General features: G+C 37.0%; 1 protein-coding gene across 4 annotated transcripts in view; it reads left to right on the forward strand.

The window, feature by feature from the left end:
• Positions 1-391: 391 nt before the first annotated feature.
• tango2 (transport and golgi organization 2 homolog (Drosophila)) overlaps positions 392-23890 on the forward strand; it is a 29171-nt gene continuing 5672 nt past the window's right edge. The window contains exons 1-6 of one of the 4 annotated variants that reach the window (XM_048187200.1): positions 420-569; positions 651-788; positions 1307-1433; positions 8073-8161; positions 10461-10580; positions 17814-17928. In XM_048187200.1, the coding sequence (XP_048043157.1) occupies positions 1378-1433; positions 8073-8161; positions 10461-10580; positions 17814-17928 (380 nt within the window). In that variant the 5' untranslated portion in view covers positions 420-569; positions 651-788; positions 1307-1377. Of the gene's footprint in view, positions 570-650; positions 789-1306; positions 1434-8072; positions 8162-10460; positions 10581-17813; positions 17929-23890 lie in introns of all 4 variants that reach the window. The other 3 variants (XM_048187201.1, XM_048187199.1, XM_048187203.1) reach the window with 3 other exon arrangements.

Raw genomic sequence — 23890 nt, forward strand, 5'->3', positions numbered from 1 at the left:
AACTAACCCTTTAAATTGTCCCTATTATTGGTGAATTCCTACGATTGTTAATCACATTTAATTAATAATCGATTTGAATTTTGGAATTCAAATCGATGGCCGAAAACAATACAAACTTACTATTTGTAATACATTTATATTTGTAATACATTTATATTTTTAACATAATATTTTATAATTAAATTATTTAATAATATGAGAATATTTAATAAACAATTTCATATGGTAAATTAAATTCACTGAATTAAAGTAGTCCAGAAACACAATAATTATTTTTAAAGTTGACAACAACGATTAGGATTCTGATCTGGGTTCAGTTAGGGTCAGGGTTCTTTTAAACTCTAAATGTGATTATGTTTTAAAGGCTACATAAACGCTGTTCCCTAAACAGTTCCGATGCTGTGGGCGGTCCAGTTATCCAGTTTCAGCCAATCAGAGACAGATTTCTCGGCAGACGTCAAAGCGGAGGTTGGTTTAGCCCTTTGTACAGTGAAGAATTAGCCTGTGCTCAAAGTTAGCGTTCACAGTAGCGACACAATGAATTGTGATCATTGACAACATATGGATCCGTAAGTGACATATCATATCTGTTATAAACTAAAGAGAAAACAAACTCAAATGTTTATTCGTTATTGTTCGCTGTCTTCAAGTTACCCGACCAGTTAGCAAGCTTGTTATGCTACTGCTAGCCTGCTGTCAGTTCAGCCTCTCTTACTTGACACAAGCCTGACATTAAACCTACTGGAGCATTCTCAATGAATAAAGCACACAAAGACAGCAGTTTAAAGGTATCTATGTCTAACGGAATACATTTACACACCCAATAATAATAGTAATATCTTAAAACGCTTATTGTTACTTACTCTGAGCTCAAACTGTCAGAATATACCAGAAAGTGCAAGATTCAATTTGTGAAATGGCAGTTTTCATGTACACAGTGTTCATAAGACAGATGTGTTCAAGATAAAGGGTCTGGATTGTACTATATATGTTGTACTAATGATGATTACTTTCACATTAAAACAAATGTGTATTTCATGTCTTGATTATTGTAAAGCAAGTAGGAGACCATGGTTGTAGTGTTATCCTGTGGTCTTAAATATTTATAGCTGCACTGTCTATCTAATCGATACCTACTTATTTTATTTATCTTCAGAGTGAGGTTTGCTCGATTTAAGTGAGAATTGTTGCTAGAATAATGTTTGACTGATACCCTCCAAGGCTTTCCTCTGGCTTACTAGCACAGCTTTTGTCTCCTCTTATCCAAAATTGATTGTCTCGTTCTCTTATCCATCTCTTCCTCTAGCACATAGCACTTTCCAGCTCTGACCCCTGAACTCACTGTGATTGAAAACTCTTGCCATCAGTGACCTCCTCATGTGCATCATCTTCTTGAAGTTTGACCCTCGGCCTGCATCCAAAAATGCCTACAGGTAGTGCACCTGTTCTCATAAGCTTTATTGTGTAATGTGTATGTGTTAAATGCAAGTAGGGATATGAAAAGTTCTTGCACATGTGTGTGGGAACAAGGTGTTGTTTGATACTGATATTTACATTTTGAAAATTGTATGAAGTGTTTAAGTACATCTAAACCAAAGCACAATCTTTGGCCCATATTTCAGATTTTAAAGGTGCACTTATCACCCTCCATTGGATGCTGTATCATGCAAAGCAAACATTTTGAGTTACCCATGACATTGTATAAATGCTCACAGTAAGCCATTATTAACTTTTCACTGGCAAATGAGAAATTTTTTCCACAGACAAAAGTGTCCAGTCGGCGGCAATGGCCTCATGGGCAGCGCGCCGACATGTAGCGCCAATGCGCTTCGGGCGACCCGAGTTCAAGTCCTGGCTCGTGGTCCTTTCCCACTTCGCTTCCTGTCTAGTAACTGTCCTATCATAATAAAGGCAAAAACGCCCAAAATATATCTATATATATAAAAAAAAAGTGTCCAGGAAAAGAGAGGGTATTATACAGCATGTATACATGTAATCTCAACATGTCGGTCCCACTCCATCTACAATAAAACAGCTTTTATTATTACATTTGTCATAAATAATGTTCATTTCTGTGATGTGTAAAACTTTTTAACATTTTATTTTGCTATTTATACACGTTCAAAAGTTGGGGGTCTGTGAGATTTTTTTCAAATGTTTTTGAAAGAAGTCTCTTATACTCATCATTCTGTGTTTATTTAATCACAAAACAGTAATACTGTGAAATATTATAACAATTCAAAATAGTAATTTCCTATTTAAATATATTTATTGAAATGTAATTTATTCCTGTGATGGCAAAGCTGAATTTTCAGCAGTCATTTATCCAGTCTTCAGTGTCACATGATCCTTTAGAAATCATTCTAATATGCTGATTTGGTGCTCAAGAAACATTTCTTATTATGATCAATGTTGAAAATAGTTGTGCTGATTTAATATTTTTGTGGAAACCATGATAGCATTTTTCAGGATTCTTTGATAAATAGAAAGTATAAAAGAACAGCATTTATTTTAAAATAGAACTCTTTGGTAAAAATAAAAATCTTACTGACTGCAAACTTTTGAACGGTAGTGTATGTTTTTTTGTTTGTTTGTTTTTTACATTAAATCCCATTTTACTTTTACATTAAAACTACATTTTATTATGCCATTTAGTCTAAATCTCTAATTTATGGTGTGCTCCCAATGTACAATCCCATAAAAGCAGTGAATGTGCAGGACTACAATAGTGTGGATCAAGCTGGTCCTGCCGACCACTACCACTGTTTCAAGCTCTCAGTCCCTAAAGGAAATGTCCCTAGGTCAGGGTTTGCTGAATGTGTGGAGTCTCTAGGTAGAGAGGTAGAGAGAGCCAAGTCAGTTTTTTTTTTTTTTTTTTTTTTCTTCTTCTTTTTTTTCTCTTATCAAAAGCTATTGCCTGGTGAGCTCTGAGTCGTGTGCATGGTATCAGTTTGCATGTTCTGCATGTCTTCATTCCCCTTCACTACAGAGAGGTTACCACCGTTAATACTGTCAGATTGTAACATGCCACGCTAATCAGGATTATTGCCCAGCAAGCTGTAATTTGATTATCTAATATTGAGTCAGTCACAGTGGTTCAGCGTCACAGATGACTCAACCCAGGATGTACAATCTAATCAATGATGCTGTGTCTTGAAGGTTGTCTTGTGCTGCATTGGTTCCTCTGATTTAGGGTAGCATCACCTTGTTTGCAAAACAGCACCGGAATGTACTATAATTAAGATTGGGTAAATGTGTAAACAGTATTACAGAATAAACAGATGTTTATAGAGTGCACTTCTGCTTGTTTTGCCTCCTGTAACCTAGCAACATTGCAACTTGCTTGGATCCATTTAGCGGTGATTCCCAACAAGAGGCATGCATACCCTAGAGCAGGGCTATTCAATTGGCGGCCTGTGGACCAAATCCTGCCCCCCAGTCATCTCCATCTGGCCAGAGGGCACCCCCACCTCCCTCCCCCTCTTTTCCTGGCGGCGCGACTAAATTTGGTTAGATACGTGGCCGCAGTGACGCCTGCAGCTGTACGGCTGTACGCACTGTGCATACCATGAGCGTTCCGACTGACCTGAGAAACTTTTTCCATGTAAATATTTCAAGCAGTTATTGTGTCCTGATCCGATTCCAATCATTTGTGAATTAATCATTCTTTTTTGAGTCGATAGAAAGTTCAAAAGAACAGCATTTATTATTGTAGCACTGTAAATATATTCACTGTAACTTTTTATCTATTTAATGCATCATCGCTTAATAAATGTTTTATTTTCTTTGAAAAAATCTTACTGACCCCAAACTTTTGAATGGTGGTTTTTTAGTACTTTTAGCAACACTGCTCTTTTGCACAGTAAAACCCTGTCTTGGTAGTCTTTAAAGTCATCCTCTGGTACCACCATACACAGTCAGCCGTACATCTTTGGCCAACAAATTACATCTCACACTGTTTTATTTGATCTTTTTAGTACTTTTAGCAACAGTGCTCTTTTGCACAGTAAAACCCTCTCTCGATAGTCTTTAAAGTCACATTCAGCCGTACATCTTTGGCCAACAAATTACATCTCACACTGTGTTTTGTGTGTCCCGCCTGCATCTATAATATGCCATGTCAATTTATTAAAAGTTCATCTGCCTGTTCTGTTGCGCTTTGTATGTTTTTGAACCCAATAATGCATCTTGTGTAAAATCCCTCTAAGAATCGTGTCCATTTCTGGTCAGGTGAGCCAAAACCATCCTAATTATATACAGGGTTTTCATAACCAATTGGTCACCACGTTGCTCAAGCAACCAATTAACTACTTGATTTTGAAAATATGTAGTTTTACATATCCCTATCCCTAATATCAAGTTTGATATTGATGATGGTACTGGAACCTTACTGATGGGGTATATATGTGGGTAGTTAAGATAAAAAGATTGGAAAAATACTGACATACTGTAGGCTATAACAGTAATGTCATATCATTAGCACTGACCTGCAAGTGTATTTTACAGACAGAGGATACAATTTGGCTTAAAAAAAAAAAAAAAAACTATCATTAGCCCTCTTGCTCTATGATTCACCCCATTCAGGTCAGTTGCATTAATCCAGCGTAAAAACAGAAACGCCTTTAAGATTAATGAGGGTTTCTGCCTTAATACCCGAAAAAGGTGTTCAGTTATTGCAAAGTTCATTACAATTTCAAAATACATGCCTCCCATCGCACGTGGCTTGTGGGAATAAACGCCTCTTTTTGGAGCCATTTAATCTTCTTCATGTTAACTTCTGACCTCACGTTCCCAACCAGCAGCTCTGAAATCCCTTTGAGAGAAAACAGGCCGGAGGTCTGTGTCAGTTTACTTGTATATGGCCATGATGACTTTGATGTCGCTGAAATGGATCCACTTAGTGCTAATATTTTATATTTGGAACAGATGGAACCTGTCAGAGATGCTGCAAGTCTCTGAAATACAGCGTTGTCTAAAATTTAAGCTAGAAATAATTTGGATAAAACGAAACCACTCATAAATTTTGTTTCTGCTAGTATTAGAGACAGTATAACCTACAGCTGACATACAGCATTCAGTTTTAAATCATCTAAAACTCCCACCTTTGACATTTTAGCAGTGCCATAGTGCCCATTCCTTTATGACTTGAATGTAAAAAATATTATTTATTGATCATGTGATCATCAAGAAGACCTGCTGCCTCCAAACTGACATGAAATATAGGACAAACACTGAACTTGATAAGGACATCACTGTATGTGTGTGTGTGTGTGTGTGTGTGTGTGTGTGTGTGTGTAAAGGAAGATGTGTGTGAGTGTGTAATGCAATTCATGACATGAAAAGATTAGTTTGAAATACAGTATACTTGGCCTTTACCACTAAGATGTGGTGTCCTGTTTATGTTAAAATGCCTATGTCTGCTTAAAAATCAGCATTAATTGCTGTTCTTAACCCATTTTACTTACATAATGTAACACATACACTACCTTTCAAAAGTTTGGAGTCAGTAAAATAAAAAAATTGTTAAAAAAAAGTTAATGCTTATAATTTGCAAGGTTGCATGAAATTTATCAAAAGTGATAGTAAAGACTTTTACATCGTTACAAAAAAAACAAAAAAAACAAATGCTCTGCTTTTTAACTTTCTATTCATCAAAATCTTGTATTACAGTTTCTACCAAAATATAAAATTTTAAAATATAAAATGGAAAAGTTGTTTTAAATTGTAATAGCATTTCACAATATTAATCGTTTTACTATATTTTTGAACAAATAAACACAGCCATGGTGAGCAAAAAAGACTTCTTTCAAAAACAAAATCTTACTGACCCCAAACCGTAGTGTATTTCAGAATGAAATAAGATATTCACCGAGAAAAAATGTAAGGAGGGAGTCGAGACTTCATTTTATCCAAAAGGAATTTGAACGTCCAACACAACACTAATTTTTTGTCACTCTCCATATCTGTCACATACAGAAAGTGTTTGTTTGTCTGTCTACATCACTCAGAGACTGCACTCTGCTCTCCCAAAACTGCCTCTTGATCTACCCTTGACTTCTTTTCAGCTTCCTCTTTGTCCAGTCATCTTTTTGCCATTTTTCTGTTTCAGCGAGAATGAATATCTCTCCATTTGGGCTGACAAAGAGGGTGATAACCTTGCCCAAGGTCTGGCGTAATTGACATTGTCAAGCCAGTAAGTTGTTTTGAGATTGAGAGGAGCTTTTCTGCTTTGCAAGCTGTCTCCAGTACAGAGCACATATTCCTGGGGTGCATCAACCATTGCAGATCAATCTGCGAAGCCCTCAGGATATTGCATCACTTTCTGTCTCTATGCTTTTCTTCTTCTCTCTCAGCCCATCAGATCCCACAAGCTGGAAGTCTAGTGGACGTGTGACTCTCCATGCTGTTGTTAAGCAGTTAGTGCAAGTTTTATCTTTGCTGTAAGCATAGCCAAGAAAGCAGAAAAAGAAACCTGTGCACACTGAAAATTGAACTGCATTTCAACTTCAGGGCTTAATGCATGGATCTTTTGACTCATGTTTTTCTATGTCCTGACAGTTTACATTCACTCAACCAACTGTGTTTGGTTAATGACTCAACAAGATGAGTTTGACAGAACTTGAACTGAAGGAGACATTGTTGAGAGAGCTTTGAGCGAGTACTGCTTCATCACTGGAAATTTGACATCTTGTACATCCATTTTTATGCTTTGTAAACTTAAACATTTGTTTCCTGTGATGTTTTCTGCATTGTCATTGCAAATTCATCTGATTTGTCATTAAGATAATGTAATCTAGTGGGATAACATAAATGATTTGCGATGGCCTTGAAAGTAACATTAGGATGATGTTTAAAGCTATAAACAGAAATATTCTGCATCATATACCATCATTTTCCAGTAAAGCTTTATGAATTTATTAGGTTATATTAGAACTGTATTATTAGGAGTGTCACAAAAGACTGTATTGATCATAACCGTGATATATATAAAAAAATAAAATAAATTAAATATTTACATCATGTAAATTAATATATACTACACATATTCGATAATATTGAAATTATCCAGCAACTATCAGGTTGACATCAAAATTGACAATCTAGTTTGCTACTATGGCATATTTGTGTCATCCTGTTTATTATCAAATAAAAAAAAAAATAAAAAATCATATTGATTCATTTAAAAATATTCTTAATCCTCCAAGGTTTATATTGATTGTGAATGGGTGGCCACATTTTGAAGACAAAAAAAATGCATCCATCCATAAAAAACAATTAATCCATACGACGCCAGGGGGTTAATAAAGTCCTTCTGAAGCGAATCGATGTGTTTGTGTAAGACAAATATCCTTATTTAAAATTGTATAAAGTAAAATAACAAGCTTCCGGCGCGACAGCCATATGCATTTGATGTACGTCCAAAAAGCGTAAACTTCCGCCACGTAGTACACTATGCCATGACGTTCTACACTATGCCGTTATTTACTTTATTTAAATTAAATATTATGATAAAAAATTGCAGAATGTGTGGTTGACATATCACAGCTTCCTGACATCTCATAGACCCCAAATTACTACAAAATGCTAAGATATAAACGAATATTCCATTACACTGGATATTAATAACAGAGAGGCATCTACTGAGCATCAGGCCTGAGCAGGGACAATAAAGCCACACACAGCAGCTTTCAGCATCACAGCTGAGCCTTCTCTGGGCCTTAGGTGTGTAGCTGGCACAGCAGTCGGCACTCTCCTGGGATCAGCGCGAGATAAACACATTTAGGTGCACATGTGACCTCTGAGCCCATTCAACAGTGCCAGCCTCCATCTCTCCCTCTCTAACAGAAGGTCTGGCTGAAAATCAGCCTTTTATTGGTTAACACAATGCCCATCATCCATGAGTAGCAAATTACAAAGCACAGCATGACATTTATGAGATTTTATGGTTGATTCTAAAGGTGGTCTGTTATGGAGATGTTTTATTATATAAATTATATGTTATTAGTATGATTGTATAGTAAGGATACTGTGAAAGAGATTGTGTGTTACCTTTATTTCATCTTTTTATGCAGGCTTATTCTGGCTGCTAACAGAGATGAGGTCTACAGCAGACCGTCCAAGGCTGCAGACTTCTGGGGCAGCAGCAGTGAGATCCTCAGCGGTAAAGATCATTTTTATTATTCAAATAATAGAGAAATATTTAATATCAAAAGTCCAGCTTTATCTCACCAATGTTTGAGACTTTGTTGACTTTGCTGTGTCACTTAGGAATTCAGATGTTGTTTTCAATTTCAACAGAGTTTGTCTGAACTGAATTGAGAAGTTTTTGAGATCCTACAATTTAATATGAAAAAGAGTTTCTTCAAGAGTCTCTTGCTTAGAGTCAGCCTCTTTTTTTCACATAGCGAGACATTTGACTGACATGGTGTTTAGTCCATGTTGCATGTTATTCTGGTCAAGAATAACAGCCCACTTAGACAGGACAAAACTGTTTGGCATGTTAAAGGGATAGTTCTAATTCTACCCCATGATTTACTCACCCTCAAGCCATCCTAGGTGTATATGACTATCTTCTTTCAGGCGAACATAATCGGAGATATATTAAAAATATCCTTAGTCCCCCGAGTTTATAATGGTTGTAAATTGGTAGCCACATTATGAAGACAAAAAAAATTCAGCCATCCATAAAAAAATGAATCCATATGACTCCAGGGGGTTAATAAAGTCTGAAGTGAATTGATGTGTTTGTGTAAGACAAATATCCTTATCTAAAATGTTATAAAGTAAAATAACGAGTTTCCGGCGCAACAGCCATACGCATTCGATGTACATCAAAAAAACATTAACTTCCACCACGTAGTACACAGTGCCATGACGTTATACACTACGCCATGACGTACTACACTATGTCTTACACTATAACGCGGATATCATGGAAAAAATTTCATTTTTGGGTAAACTATCCCTTTAAGTAACTAAGCACAGATTTTTTTTCTGTGCCATTTAGGGGCAGGGATGGATTAGCATTTGTCCACTGTCCAACTAGTTGAGCAGCTTGTTTGGCTTGTTTATAGTTTGCCTCATTTTTTTAAATTTAATTTTAGCTTTAATACTTTGACTACTTTTCAACTAACCAGCTAGTCAAGTAGTGTGGTTGACATGTTTATCTAGAATTTTTTCCTATTTTTTATTTTAGCTTTTTGAACCATTTTTGAACTCAAGAGGCAGATCTTGCACAATTTAGCCTTATTTAGAGGCTAACTATTAATTCAGAAAGTATGAGAAAATTCTGCTTGTGGATATCTAGATTTACTACTACGTGTTTTACATTTCAAAGATTTGATGTCACCGGAAAATGGCAAAATCCCATTCCTCAAACTACTTCATGCTAGTTTAAACTGCGTCATCCAGTGAGTCAGTGATTGTTACATGTCAGAACGTTCAGTGTAGAGAGAAACATTGAAGATTAATTTCCTGAGGAAACAAGGAATCATTTAGAAGATAAGCGGGTGGCATCCACTGCTTGAGTCTCTTGCATCATGCCTCAGTAGTTGGAATTCAGTCATAATCAAACATGAATGATTACCTTTTCCTTTCTTAATGTCACATTGATTAAGTGTCCATTGTCAGGATTCAACTGACCACCCTCAAAGAGAGAACTGTTCAATTGACTGATGACCCACAGTCTTTAAAACTATACATCTCAGAACAGAAATCATTCATTCCCCTATAGCTGCAGAAGATCATGAAGCTTTTTTGTTTGCATGTTTGTTTTTCCTGTCCATTTACTCCCCCTTAAATAGTTCCAAACCTGTATGAATTTCTTTGTTCTGCTGAACACAAAGGAAGATATTTGGAAGAATGTCAGTAACTAAACATATATCTTCCCCCATTGACTACCATAGTATTTATTTTTCCAACTATGGTAGTAAATGGGGGGTGAGATCTGTTTGGTTACTGACATTCTTCCAAATATCTTCCTTTGTGTTCAGCAGAACAAAGATATTCATACAGGTTTGGAACTACTTGAGGGTGAGTAAATGATGACAGAATTTTCCTTTTTGGGTGAACTATCCCTTTAATTCTTTGAAGGCCAGGCATTTCTGAGAAGGCTTTTGGGGTTGTTGTCCTATGAATTGATGCTAATAGTTACCAAATATGAATCAGTCTGTGGTATTTGTTGAATTTCTGAGAATTATTTTTTTAATTTCTCATTTTTTCAAAGCACTAGTCAGTTCTAGACAGATCAGTATGCTTGGGCCTATAAAGTTCAGTTTTCTTTCAGTATCAAGATGAAAAATATTTTGTACCTTCAGTCTAGGTCATTCTCACTGAACATTCTGAGCTATTCGTTACATCAAAATCTTATTTCTGGTGGTTTTATTATTATAGCCAGCAGACAAGATTTAATGTCATTTTGACATTAAATAACAATTTGAGTTTTTGTTTTCTGTCCTTAGGTCTGGACATGGAAGAGGGGAAGGAAGGTGGTTCATGGCTGGGAATTAGCAAACGAGGAAAACTGGCAGCACTGACCAATTATCTGGAAGCCCGGCAAAATCCAGATGCCCAGGGGAGAGGTAGTGCAGATCTTTCACCCATTTGTATTAATGTACCGCTATTACTGAGCAGTTGACTAGGCACACTTACTCAATGTATTATTCTGACAAATGACTCTTAATAGTAAGATAATTTACCTTTAAAAAGCCTTCATCATCCATGTACTTTCTCTTCAAATAAGCAGGCATCCAGAGATTATTTTTCTGTATTTTTATATAAAAAGTAGATCATGTCTCTCAAAAACAGTTGCTATGTGCAAAAATATATCATAGACTAACATTCTGAACAGGGAGTCTTATGATGGCAGGATCCAGTTTTCAACCAGAACCTCTATACATGCACAGTGTAAAGCTGAAACAAAATTTTACCTTAAACAGAAGTGCTGAGAAAGTAAAAACAGCTCCAAGGAGCTTGTAAAAACTACTTTTCCAAAAATAAAAAATAAATGAGATTTTCAAATCAGCAAAAGAAATAATATCAGTAACTAGATTTTTACATTTTTCTCAAGAAAATGTGAGTGGTGCTTGCCTGTGCAAAACACATGCACAATGCTAGAAATGGCCACACTTATCACATTTTCCTTTAATAGTCCGACAATATCTCTGTAACATTCTAGATATGGCTGGAGACTGGACTGCAATTTTTGTCTGTCTTATCAAGGTGTTGCTATGCATTTCTAAGGCCTTCTGAATTGTTTTAGCTTGTTGCTATGTGGTAATTAGGAAATGCTGGGTGATTGGACATTGCTAAGTGGTTTCTAGTGTCTTCTGGTTGGTTGCTAGATGATCTAATTCAGAAGTCTCTGTTCCCTAGATAGACTCAGTATGTCTGTAGGGATTTAAGTCATGGCACACTTCACTGTTTAATTTAAACTGTGTTATTTGAGGTATCATTCATCAGAAGTTTAGAACAAACTTCTAACCCAGAGCAATACTTGTTTTTGCAACTGTAACATATATGCTCTGTGTTTTCTATGTTTTGGTTCTATCATGTTTGCCTGTCTGCCCTGCTGTCTGACCCAGTTTCCCAATGTGTTTGATTAGTTATCCCATTCACCTGTTCAGTTAAAGGTAGGGTAGGTCATTTTTAGAGAGGCAAGCAATAGCAAACTAGCTTTGAAAGCATAAGATCAGAGCGCTCTACAAAGCCACGCCTCCTCCAAAACACATGATCATGTACAGCAAGGAGCAAACAAAAGCGTCACAAGAGACAGCGTTTAAACTACCTTTTGTCCCAAAGCACATAACATTACAATAATAATGAACGTAAGCAACTTAAACATCACTGACCTGTACCACCTGACTGCTGCAGATTTATTTTGGTGTTGATAGTGCCATTGAAGCATATAAATTCAAGTCACAAACTGCTACGAGTATAACGTCACGGGTTTCCATCTTTTCCCAATTACTGTAGTTATGGCGTGAACGCAGCATAAGCTTGTTTTGGTTCAGGTGGAACTGTAAAAGGTGGCTGCTGTATCGGCTGTGGTGCTTGGTGACTGACGTCTGCATAGTATGAACTCTGCATAGTATGAAATGCGCTGATGACATGTGATGTCTGCGCAAGTAGGGAGTGTGGAGGCATGGAAATACATATACGCTGGCAGGCAGGTAGGACATCAAATGTTTGTACAAACATTTTATGGTCCTACGCCTTCCACAGATGATATATATACACATAAATACATTTAGACCACTTAACATAGTGACTGCTATCAGGATCAGACTTTCAACCAGCATAACAAAAAATGTTTTTGGAACAAATCACCTACCCTGCCTTTAATTATCTTGTTGGTTCTCCTGATTATTTAAGCCCTGAGTTCTCCTCTATTCTAGTCCATTCTCATTTGAGATAGTTTGGTTGTATTTCTCTGTTCACCTGAGCGTTCGTTATTAAACACTGTTTATCTGATTCTCCTTCGTTGTGTGATTTATATATTGCAACCAACCGTAGAAGAACGGACCAATACCAAAAATGGACTTGCCCTCAGTCCAGCTGCTGTGCCTGGAGTAGGGGCCGCAGAGCCTTCGAGGATCACACTCGTGGATTTCTTCATTTGGCGAGCCTTGCAGAATATCCAGATTGCTCCCTGTGCGCGTTTTATTATGCCAGCCTCAATGAGCACACAAAGGCTCGACTGCCTGGTGTCAGTCCTCAGGGATCTTTTGCCGAATTTGTTGAGTGGGTGTTGGTGAGCAACGACTTCCTGTACACCATCTGCCCTTCCGAAGAGGAAGCCGCCAGCCCCACTCTGAACACACATCCAGAGACCAGCCATCCACCACAATCTGCCTACGAGCTGCACGATGGATTTTCTAAAGCCCACCGCTGACTTTGGAGTTCGGCCTGTTGCGATGGACAAGCCTGAGCCTGCAGTGAGGACAGGAAAGGACATCGCCCTAGAGCCTGAACCCTACGGAAAGTCTAAGCAGGTGTGTAAGCTGGCAGCACCGTGCATCACAGAGGGAGTGTTAGTGGAGTTCGAAGACATGGAGGCCCACAACCCTGCCACTGTGGATATTAATAACATGGCCTCTGGAAATTATTTGGAGGTATTTGAGGAGGCAATACCTTTTTAATCTCCAGTTTCCACTGGTCCCGCCCAGTTCAGAGTTTCCTGTGTCTCCCGAGTTTCCTGGTTACATCTCAGAAGCTTGTCACCACTGCTCTACCTAGGTCTTCAGTGCCATCAATGTCACCCTGCTCCTCCTGCTCCTGGCTCCCTCTTGGCTCCTCCCACCCTCCACTCCTTCATGGACTTATTTGTCAGACTTAGTTTTGTCTTGCCCTCCTCCAGAGCCCCCGCCTCCCTCATCAGTTGGACTATTTACGATGCAAGGACACACCTTTTCAGGAGGGGGCATACTGTAATGTATGCCTTGTGTTTACACCTACATTTTCATTGTTCTATCATGTTTGCCTGTGTGCCCTGCCGTCTGGCCGAGTTTCCCAATGTGTTTGATTAGTTATCCCATTCATCTGTTCAGTTAATTATCTTGTTAGTTCTGATCATTTAAGTCCTGAGTTCTCCTCTATTCTTTGTTTGTTCTCATTTGAGATAGTTTGGTTGTATTTCTCTGTTCTCCTGAGCGTTCGTTATTAAAGACTGTTTATCTGATTCTCCTTTATCTTCTATATCTTTTATATATGATTATGAAGAATCTTCCTGAAAAGAAGAAAGTTCTATCCACATGTGCCCCCAGAGTACTTTGATGTTTAATAGATATTTATTCGGATTGTTTGAGATTAAAATGACCCGTTTCAACACATCATTGCAGAATTTATATATATATATATATATATATATATATATATATATATATATATATATATATTAGTCGTTAAACGGATGGATCGTTGTTGATCCATGATCCATACAGACCAAGCCCCACGGTTCGGCACGCATGTGATTTGCGGATCAATCACAAGTTTCACCGCAATAGAGTGAAAGGTTATCATTTACACATGTTTTGTCTTGTTAGTTTACACATTAAATAGATATAAAACCATTCCAGCGCTAGAAGAGGCAAAAGAGGATTTAATTCGGTATCGCACGCCATGCTGTTATCAGGGCACACAGACATCACACACAGAAAGAGGCGCGTCTCGGATAGCTCGTGAACTACAAATGGATTTGGACTCTTTCACATCCTCAATGCACTTGGATGGACACATACACACATTATGTCAGTCAAAATACCCCTCTCGGCAAGTATTGTCGTAAACACATTCGGTTATGTCTTAATTGAACGAGATGAAAATTCGGATGTGTGTCTATCTGATGTGTGTGTGCACGGGGTCTTACTCTTAAAGTGACAGCAACCTATAAATACCTGCTGTTGTCTGTCATGTAAATCAAACAGCAAAACACAGCTTTAACAAAGATTAATCCATATTAAATTTACACAGTGAACAGTGTCATTTTACATTTAATTATTACATTTCTGTACACAAATGAATACTACAGTTAGACCTTATACTTTATTTGTAAATTTATGTTGTATTTATCTATGCTTGTAATTGGTGTACAGTATTTGTTCTTTTTACAGTCTGTTCACTTGCCTTTAATAATGTATTAGTTAGGCTAGTAGTTTCTGCTGTGGTATCGGAGTAGTTAAAGTGGGCTAAGTAATAAATGCAAAGTCACCCCCCACCCCCCAATTTTTTTTATTTATTTATTTATTTATTTAATTAATTTTATTTTTTGTGCTGATCCGAAAAATGATCCGATCCGTGACCTAATAACCATGGTATGATCCGAACTGTAAGTTTTGTGATCTGTTGAACCACTAATATATATATATTATATATTCACCCACATTTTCAAGTTTCAGTGCTCTAAGATGAACCTTATTCTAATTATATAGTGTTTGTCTGTATACTGTTAACATACTTGCTGGAAGGTCTTATAACCCACAATGCTGATGAAGTTAATCTGAATATTAAGTAGGGATGCCTAAATTGTGTGATTCTTAATGATTGCTGATATGTTCACATAAACACGTGCATATGGTTGGGCCGGAGACGCGAGCAGCTGTTCACTGCAGACCTACACTCAGCTGAACTCGACTCTTCACTGTCATCACTCCAATATCTGTTTAGGTTCTTCAAGGCCTCTTTAAAGGCTGACACCTCACTAGCACTTAGCATCAAAAGCATGTCTAACACACCCCACCCCTCTGTTCCCAAGCCATGTCACTAAATATAATGCATATATCTCAGCTGTTGTGTGGATGGTTGTACACAACAGCTGTTTGTAAGACCTGGAGTAATATGGCTCAGTACATGTTGTTCAACAAGTTGTATTAATTTACATTTACTTTTTTTTTGTTTACACTTAATCATTTAGCATACACTTTTATCCAAAGCGACAAATGAGGAGAACAATAGAAGCAATCAAATCGATAATAGAGCAACAATATGCAAGTGCTGTGACAAGTCCCTGTTAGTCTAGCACAGTACATTTTTTTTTTTTTTTTTAATTTTAAAAATAAAAAAAATAAAAAATAGAATTATAATAGAATAGTTAGTGTTAGTATTAACGAGTCAAGTGTTGATGAAAATGATGTGTCTTAAAGGATTAGTCCACTTTTAAATACACTTTTCCTGATAAATTTACTCACCCCAATGTCATCCAAGATGTTCATGTCTTTCTTTCGTCAGTCGAAAAGAAATTAAGGTTTTTGAGGAAAACATTCCAGGATTTTTCTCCATAGAGTGGATTTCAATGGCTACCAACAGGTTGAAGGTCCAAATTGCAGTTTCAGTGCAGCTTCAAAGGGCTTTAAATGATACCAGACGAGGAATAAGGGTCTTATCTAGCGAAATGATCGGTCATTTTCGAAAAAAAAAAAAAAGCTGCACTGAAACTGCAATTTGGACCTTCAACCTGTTGGTAGCCATTGAAATCCACTAAATGGAGAAAAAAATCCTGGAATGTTTTCCTCAAAAACCGTCATTTCTTTTCGACTGACGAAAGAAAGACATGAACATCTTGGATGACATGGGGGTGAGTAAATTTATCAGGAAAAGTGTATTTAAAAGTGGACTAATCCTTTAAGCCATTTCTTCAAAGTGACCAAAGACTCAGCTTGCTCAGGTTGAGTTAGGCAGGTCATTCCACCAGCAGGGAACAGTCCAGGTAAAGGTCAGTGAAAAGTAATTTTGTGCCTATTTGAGATGGCACCACAAGGTGCCGTTCACTTGCAAAAGCAAGCTTCTGGAGGGCAGTAGTGAAGAAGTGAGTTTAAGTATGGGGGTGCAGAGCCAGTGGTTGTTCCTTAGGCAAACATCAGTGCCCTGAATTTGATGCAAGCAGCTATTGGCAACCAGTGCAATTTGATGAAGAGAGGTGTGATGTGCGCTCTCTTTGGCTCGTTAAAGACAATAGGAAGGTCCTCATCTTCCTAATGTTGCATAAGGCAAATATAAAGGACTGGACTGGGCTGTTCTAACAATTTGGTCTGTGAATTTTAACTGATCACCAATCACAACTCCAAGGCTCCTGGCTGTCCTGGAAGCGGTTTTGGATGATGAACCTAGCTGAATGGAGAAGTTGTGATGAAGTGTTGGGTTGGCCAAGAACACAAGCAGTTCTGTCTTTGTAAGTTTGAGTTGAAGGTGGTCCTTCATTCAGTCCAAAATGTCTGTCAGGCAGGCTGAGTTGTGAGCAGCTACCATCAGATGATCTGGCTGGAATGAGAGGTAGAGTTGTGTGTTTTCATCATAGCAGTGATAGGAAAAGCCATGTTTCTGAATGACAGATCCTAGTGATGTCATGTAGATGAAGAAGAGAAGTGGTCCAAGCACTAAGCCCTGAGGCACCCCAGTAGCTAAATGTTGTGACTTAGACTCCTCACCCCTCCAAGAAGAACCAACTTGAGAGGTATGACTTCAACCACTGGAATTTGGTTCCTGAGATGCCCATTGTTATGAGGGTTGACAGGAGGATCTGGTGGTTAACCGTGTCAAAAGCAGCAGACAGATCCAGCAAGATGAGTACTGATGATTTGCAAGCCGCTCTTGCCAGTCTCAGAGCTTCAAAAACCGAGAACAAGGCAGTCTCGGTTGAGCCTGACTGGTTGTTGTCCAGGAGGTTGTTCTGTGTGAGAAAGGTAGAGACTTGGTTAAACACAACTCTCTCAAGTGTCTTAGCAACAGAGCATGTGAGCGAAGCGGAGCGGTGTGACGTGGTTGTTTGTGGAGTGGAGAATTGGCCGCAAGTTGTGGTAGAGCGTTGTTTTAGCAGTGGAGACATTTTCAGAGAAGGAAGAGAGAAGTGACTGATTCAAACTAAGGTCAGTGGGATCTTTCGATTTGCATCACTTCCTCTCTGCTGCCCCGAGCTTAGAACGATGCTCGTGGAGAACATCAGATAGCGAGGGAGTGACTCAGGCTGGCCTGGATAAAAGGAGACAAAAGTTGTCTAAACAATCTGTTAGAGTGGAGCAAAGAGCATCAGTAGCACTGTTAGATGATAGGCAGGAGGGTGAGAGTGAACATAGGTTACGCCGAAAGGTGACCTGTGGAGGAGTGTGTGTTGTGTCAGGAGCCAGGTTGAGGTTAAGTGTGAGGAGGAACTTCAGCAATTAGTTCTCAAAATCTGACAAAAATCAAAAACATTTTATGCACATATTTCAGCAGACGAAATTAAATTAGCTCTACAAGCAGTTCTCAACTGATTCCTTATCTTTCACAAATCAATGGTTGTATTATTGATACATGCTTGTCTTCATTTATCTTTTTTAACTCAGGTTTCCTGGTGTCCAACTATTTGACGGATAACCTGGACAGTTTTGCGTACCTCCGTAAAGTGTCTTCAGAAGCTCATTTATATAATGGCTTCAATCTTCTCACTGCTGACTTCAGGTAAGTGGTGGATGGCAAATCTTGTTTGGTTCTTTTTGTATACATAACCTCTTAAGTGATGAAAACTTGTACTGAATCTTAAATGGTTTACTGTTAGCGATTTCCTTAAAGTTTTGTTTTTCTGAGCTGAACTTGTTATATTTAAGGTTTTTGGTGGAAAATACAGCCATAATTAAGTTTACATAGTACAGCAAACTCCTATTTAAAAAGATTACTTAAATTAGATATTTCATTATACAGTCTTGTTTAAAATCAGCTTGTTCATTGTTATATCTAAACAGAATGCTGTTAAATAAAACCTGAATTACTTTTGTTCCTACTGTTGTAAAGAAAAGTTATGATAATGTGTAAATGATAAAAAAAAATGATAATGTGACAAATTCTTACAGAATATTTCAGTTAAATCCAATTAAGTCATGTACCTCACAGCTGTCAGTTCACTAATTAAAACCACTCATCACTAATTATAACCACTTGGTGCTGACATCACACATCAAGCCTGTTTAGAAGTAACTCTAAAATTTCTGAGTGAAGTGCCTCTCTTTAATAATCTCACTTTCTTTATAATTTGTTATGAGGATGGCATGCCAGTGATGATACTGTCTAATCTCTGGACTCTTTGAAAGGGACACCAGGCTCTGGTGCCACCACCTGCTCTCCATATACCGAAGCTTAAGAAATCTGTTTAGAATTTAGTCCGAACAGATGGCGTATTTCCAGCAGCGTGACTTTCTCAGAGCATAGTGATTTGAGGTGATTTAAGAAGATGAGGTTTCATGATTCCACATATTAAAGGTCAAAAATAATGACGTTCATTGAAATAATTCATGTTTTTTGTATGTGTAATACCATATTGGCGGTTCAGTCTAGAGGATGACTATGCTTATTTTACATTAGCAAACTTGTAGCCTTAGGAGAATAAGACAGCAATAAGAGTGAACACATTTGAGCTCACGTAACCTGTCTCCTGATGGACACTACAGCCGAATAGTAAGTGCTCAGCAAATTGCCAACCTGCAGCGATTTAATTGATGCTGCCGTGTGTATTTAGCTAGATATAGTAGTATGTACCTAAAACAGCGAACTCTGTGATTGTCTTTTTCTCTTGTCCTTAAATTAATCAACTTTATCCAATGTTACTAATATATTTTTGATGCTCTATATTGTGACCATTATCATATAAGGAGAACTGTTCACCTTATTTCTTTTAATTTTTCCATATAAACTGATCACAGCAGTTAGCCATGCACTAGAGACATGGGGCAAGACATCATCACCCCATCCTTTAGCTTGCTGAAAGGCTGTCTCCTAGGGGTGTGACGATATCTCGCGAGACTAACATGTGACGAGATTTCTCGTCGAGGCGAAAAGTAGTCTCGTGATGTTGCCAATGGCAACTTGCCATGACAGAGTGTTGGGATGATTAGGAAAGAATATGTCACCGTTTCGTTTACATTACGCCTCCACTGTCGTTTTGCTTTGTATTTAAATAAAAATCATTTAATTCAGGTCTGTAACGGTTGCCGCCGCTCCATATTTACAGAGTTACGCGCGATCGCTAAAAGTGAAAGTAAACACGAGGGCGCATTCAAACGAGATTTCTGATGAATACAGATATCTCTCAATATGAACGCTATTTTAGGCTGGGCAGTGTAGTTGTAACCATCTCTTAGCTCTGTATAAAAGAAACATTTGGTCTTATTTGCACTTTGAATATTGAGAGAGTGCGATTATGGTTGCACTTAATGTAAAGTGTTACCATAAAAAATGAATAACAGTTAATCTTATTAATCACAAACAATAAGGTTTCATTTGTTAACATTAGTTAAATGCACTGTGAACTATCATGAACTAACAATGAATGACTATTTTTATTAACTAACATAAAGATAAATAAATACTGTAGCAAATATATTGCTCATTGTTAGTTGATGTTGGTTAATACATTTATGTTAATAAATGAGACCTTATTGTAAAGTGTTACCATTTTTATTTATACTGTTTTTATTTCTATGATCAGTTTGTGGAAAGTTGTAGAAGCTCATAAATCATGTACAGTAAGGCCTGAAGAGACTGAAATCATACAGAAGAGAAGTCAGTCAGTTGAGTTAGTGGCAAAACATTTTACAGTACTTGAGTATTGTTGTCTTTTACTGCATATGATCATTCATACTCAGAAAGTAGAACTGAAATGACATTCATCACAAGATAATTAGTTAAAAATATTTAAAGACACCTGCAGAATATTTTTTCTAGTCATGTATTTCGCCATTGAGGATTTCTTAAAAATAGTGTGTAGAAATATTGTCTCGTCTCGTGAACTCAATCTCGAGTCTTGTCTCGTCTCGTGAGATACCTGTCTCGTCACACCTCTACTGTCTCCTAATGTAGTGATGTATTACTTAAGTCCGTACTGTCATCCGAGGGGCTGGAGGGATAATATTTGTCCATTCGTCTGTCTCTTAAAGCCTGTATTTATAAACGGAAAATACATTGAAACGCCTCTTGGACTCCCAAACTCAGAAATGGAACAGAAAGTGATAGCCATGGGGAGTGTTATTCATTTGTTTACCCTTTTAATAAACAAGATCATTATTGAGCTTATCATATTATCCCTTTCTTTCCTCAGCCACAAAGAACGAAATGATACATGTCCAGATAAACTCTAAGGAATTACAATGGGTATTATGTGCTGAAATCAATACAGCTGTCTTCTGTAAATAGAGACGGCCTTCTAAAAGAATAAAGAGATTTTGTTTGTTCCTCTACAGGGATGTGACCGACAACACTGATAATATGTTTTATGTGATATTTCAGCCTATTGAAACACTTCCCTGCTTATTTTATCAGGTTTGGTATTCAAACTTCACTTTGAGAGTGTTGCTCACAGCTTTCACATGGATCGTTCTGTACTTAGGCAACTTTCTTTTGGGGTCAGTAAGATATTTTTTTTTTTTTTTTTTTTTTTTTTTTTTTGAAAGAAGTCTTTTATTCTCACCATGGCTGCATTTATTTGATCAAAATACAGTAAAACATCAATATTATGAAATATTATTACAAATTAAAATTGTTAAAAGTGTAATTTAATTCTGAGATGACAAAGCTGAATTTTCAGCATCATTACTCCAGTCACATGATCATTCTAATATGCTGATTTGGTACTCAAGAGCCATTTCTTATTATCATCAATGTTGAAAACAATCGTGCTGCTTAAAGGTGCCCTAGATTCAAAATTTGAATTTACCTCGGCATAGTTGAATAACAAGAGTTCAGTACATGGAAAAGACATACATTGAATTTCAAACTCCATTGCTTTCTCTTTCTTATGTAAATCTCATTTGTTTAAAAGACTTCCGGAAAACACGCGGATCTCAACATAACACCGACTGTTACGTAACAGTCGGGGTGTACGCCCCAATATTTGCATATGCCAGCCCATGTTCCCAACATTATGAAAGGCATTAGACAAGGGCAGCCAGTAACGTCTGGATCTGCACAGGTGAATCAACAGACTAGGTAAGCAAGAACAACAGCGAAAATGGCAGATGGAGCAATAATAACTGACATGATCCATGATAGCATGATATTTTTAGTGATATTTGTAAATTGTCTATCTAAATGTTTCATTAGCATGTTGCTAATGTACTGTTAAATGAGGTTAAAGTTACCATCGGTTCTTACTGAATTCACGGAGAGCCGACACTATTTTCATTTTTAAACACTTGCAGTCTGTATAATTCATAAACACAACTTCATTCTTTATAAATCTCTCCAACAGTGTAGCATTAGCCGTTAGCCACGGAGCACAGCCTCAAACTCATAGAGAATCAAATATAAACATCAAAATAAATACTATACTCCCATAATTCGAAGCATGCATACAGCATGCATGACGAACATCTTGTAAAGATTTGAGGGTTATATTAGCTGTGTGAACTTTGTAAATGTGCTGTAATATAATCGAGAGCTCGTGTGGCAGGGAGCACGTAAATTAAAGGGGCGGCGCGCTGAAAAAATCAGTGCATAGTTAATGATGCCCCAAAATAGGCAGTTAAAAAAATTAATTTAAAAAAATCTATGTGGTATTTTGAGCTGAAACTTCACAGACACATTCAGGGGACACCTTAGACTTCATCTTGTGAAAAAGCATTCTTGGGCACCTTTAATGCTTTTTTTGGAAACTATGCTATTTTTTCAGGACTCTTTGATGAATAGAAAGTTCATAAGAACAGCATTTATTTAGAATAGATTTCTTTTGTAAAAATGTAAAAGACTTTAATGTAACTTTTGATCAAATTAATGCATTCCTGCTGAATAAAAGTATATTTGTTAAAAAAAAAAAAAAAAAAATCTTATAGACCCTAAACTTTTAAATGGTAGTGTAGATTTTTTTCAAGTGCTCATAATATGAGGAATTCAATTTCCCTTAATCTTTGGAGATGAAAGTTCATTTTGTTAATTTCAGAACTTCCTCCCCAGTGAGAAAAGACCATTTACTAAAATGGAACTGCAAAAATGGCTTGTTCTGTACTTCTGCACCTTTCTGGTGTCTGGCAGATTAGTTCATTTGTACAGATCCACATGTGACCAGCATCATTTGCATGTCAACAACGCCTTTTCAATCACGGTAGGGTAATACAGAGGAAGTAGAATAGGTACTGTCTGTCAAACCTTGTGCTCTTGCTGGCTGTCTGTATCCTTCTGACAGATCTCAACTTAGGAAAGAGCAGCTGATGTAACTGTCGTCGATCATTTTAGTCCAATTTCACTTCCCAGTTTGAGTTGCACATTTCAGCATGGATTGTGCAAAGCCAGAAATACATTCTGACAGGATCAAAACATAGGCTACCTCAAAGGATGGAGCTGTTAAAAACTGTATTTGAGCAGACAAACCTGAAGTTCACCAATATATGTTGTCTCATTTCATGTGCAGGTAGGGCATTTACATTGAAGGCACAGAAGTAACCACGTAATTATAAAATATTAAAAATTATAAACATTCTAACAACTGGACATAAGGAAGAAAATGAGAAGAAATAAAAGTAAATATTAAAAAAATCATGATGTAATATGACATGATATATCTTTAAATTGATGTTTAAACCTTAACTTGAATTTTTTTTCTGTATATTATAAGACTATGTGTGGCATTTATGGGTATAGTTGAACAGTGTTACTGTTATGGTTGTAGTTCAAATTAGATTATTGAAACATAGATGGGTGTGTAACCATACATTTTTTTTTTTTTTTTTTTTTTTGTCTGCTGACTAGCTGACCAAAAGTTTTAGCCATGTAATGCTTGGTCTGTCTGATCCAAATCTCAAAGCAAAATCACGTTGGTATAGTGAGTAAAACTGGTAAACAAAAAGTTCACTATTTGAGTTTATTTTGCAAGAAAATATAAGTCAAAATATTCTGCATATGTCCCAACTGTACCAAAGCCTCCAGTACCAAAATAATTTGTAACTAGAGCTGATTGTTGGTTTTCTAGCAGTTATTATTCTTCATTAATGCATAATTTGAAGGCTATTTGGCAGTTATGCCCCTGTGTTTAACATCTTACCATGAAATGTATGCATTAGTGGAGACAGATAAGGCCACTATTAAAAGATATTTTGTTTGTTTCAGTGTAGTTTGGTCAAAATAAATTATTTTTATAGACACTGATGACATGACAGGGGAGTTGTGTATATTTAAACAATAAAGGTAAGAGATAATATATACAGTTGCTACAGGTATTTAGTTTCATAGCTTTTACTATATAGTGTTTTTTTTTTTTCTAGTGTTGCTAGAATGTGGTATTGACCGATATGCATCCAGGACCAGAACTAGCTAAATAAGTGTATAATATAAAAATATGTTGGGCTTGTAGATGAATGAAACTGAATACAGAGAGAAAATATACTTTGTAATCGCATCTCCTCGGTGCACTTAATCCTCCTAAAGAAAGTAATGTAGCTCA

This window comes from Megalobrama amblycephala, linkage group LG4 (assembly GCF_018812025.1).
Source record: "Megalobrama amblycephala isolate DHTTF-2021 linkage group LG4, ASM1881202v1, whole genome shotgun sequence".
NCBI lineage: Eukaryota > Metazoa > Chordata > Actinopteri > Cypriniformes > Xenocyprididae > Megalobrama > Megalobrama amblycephala.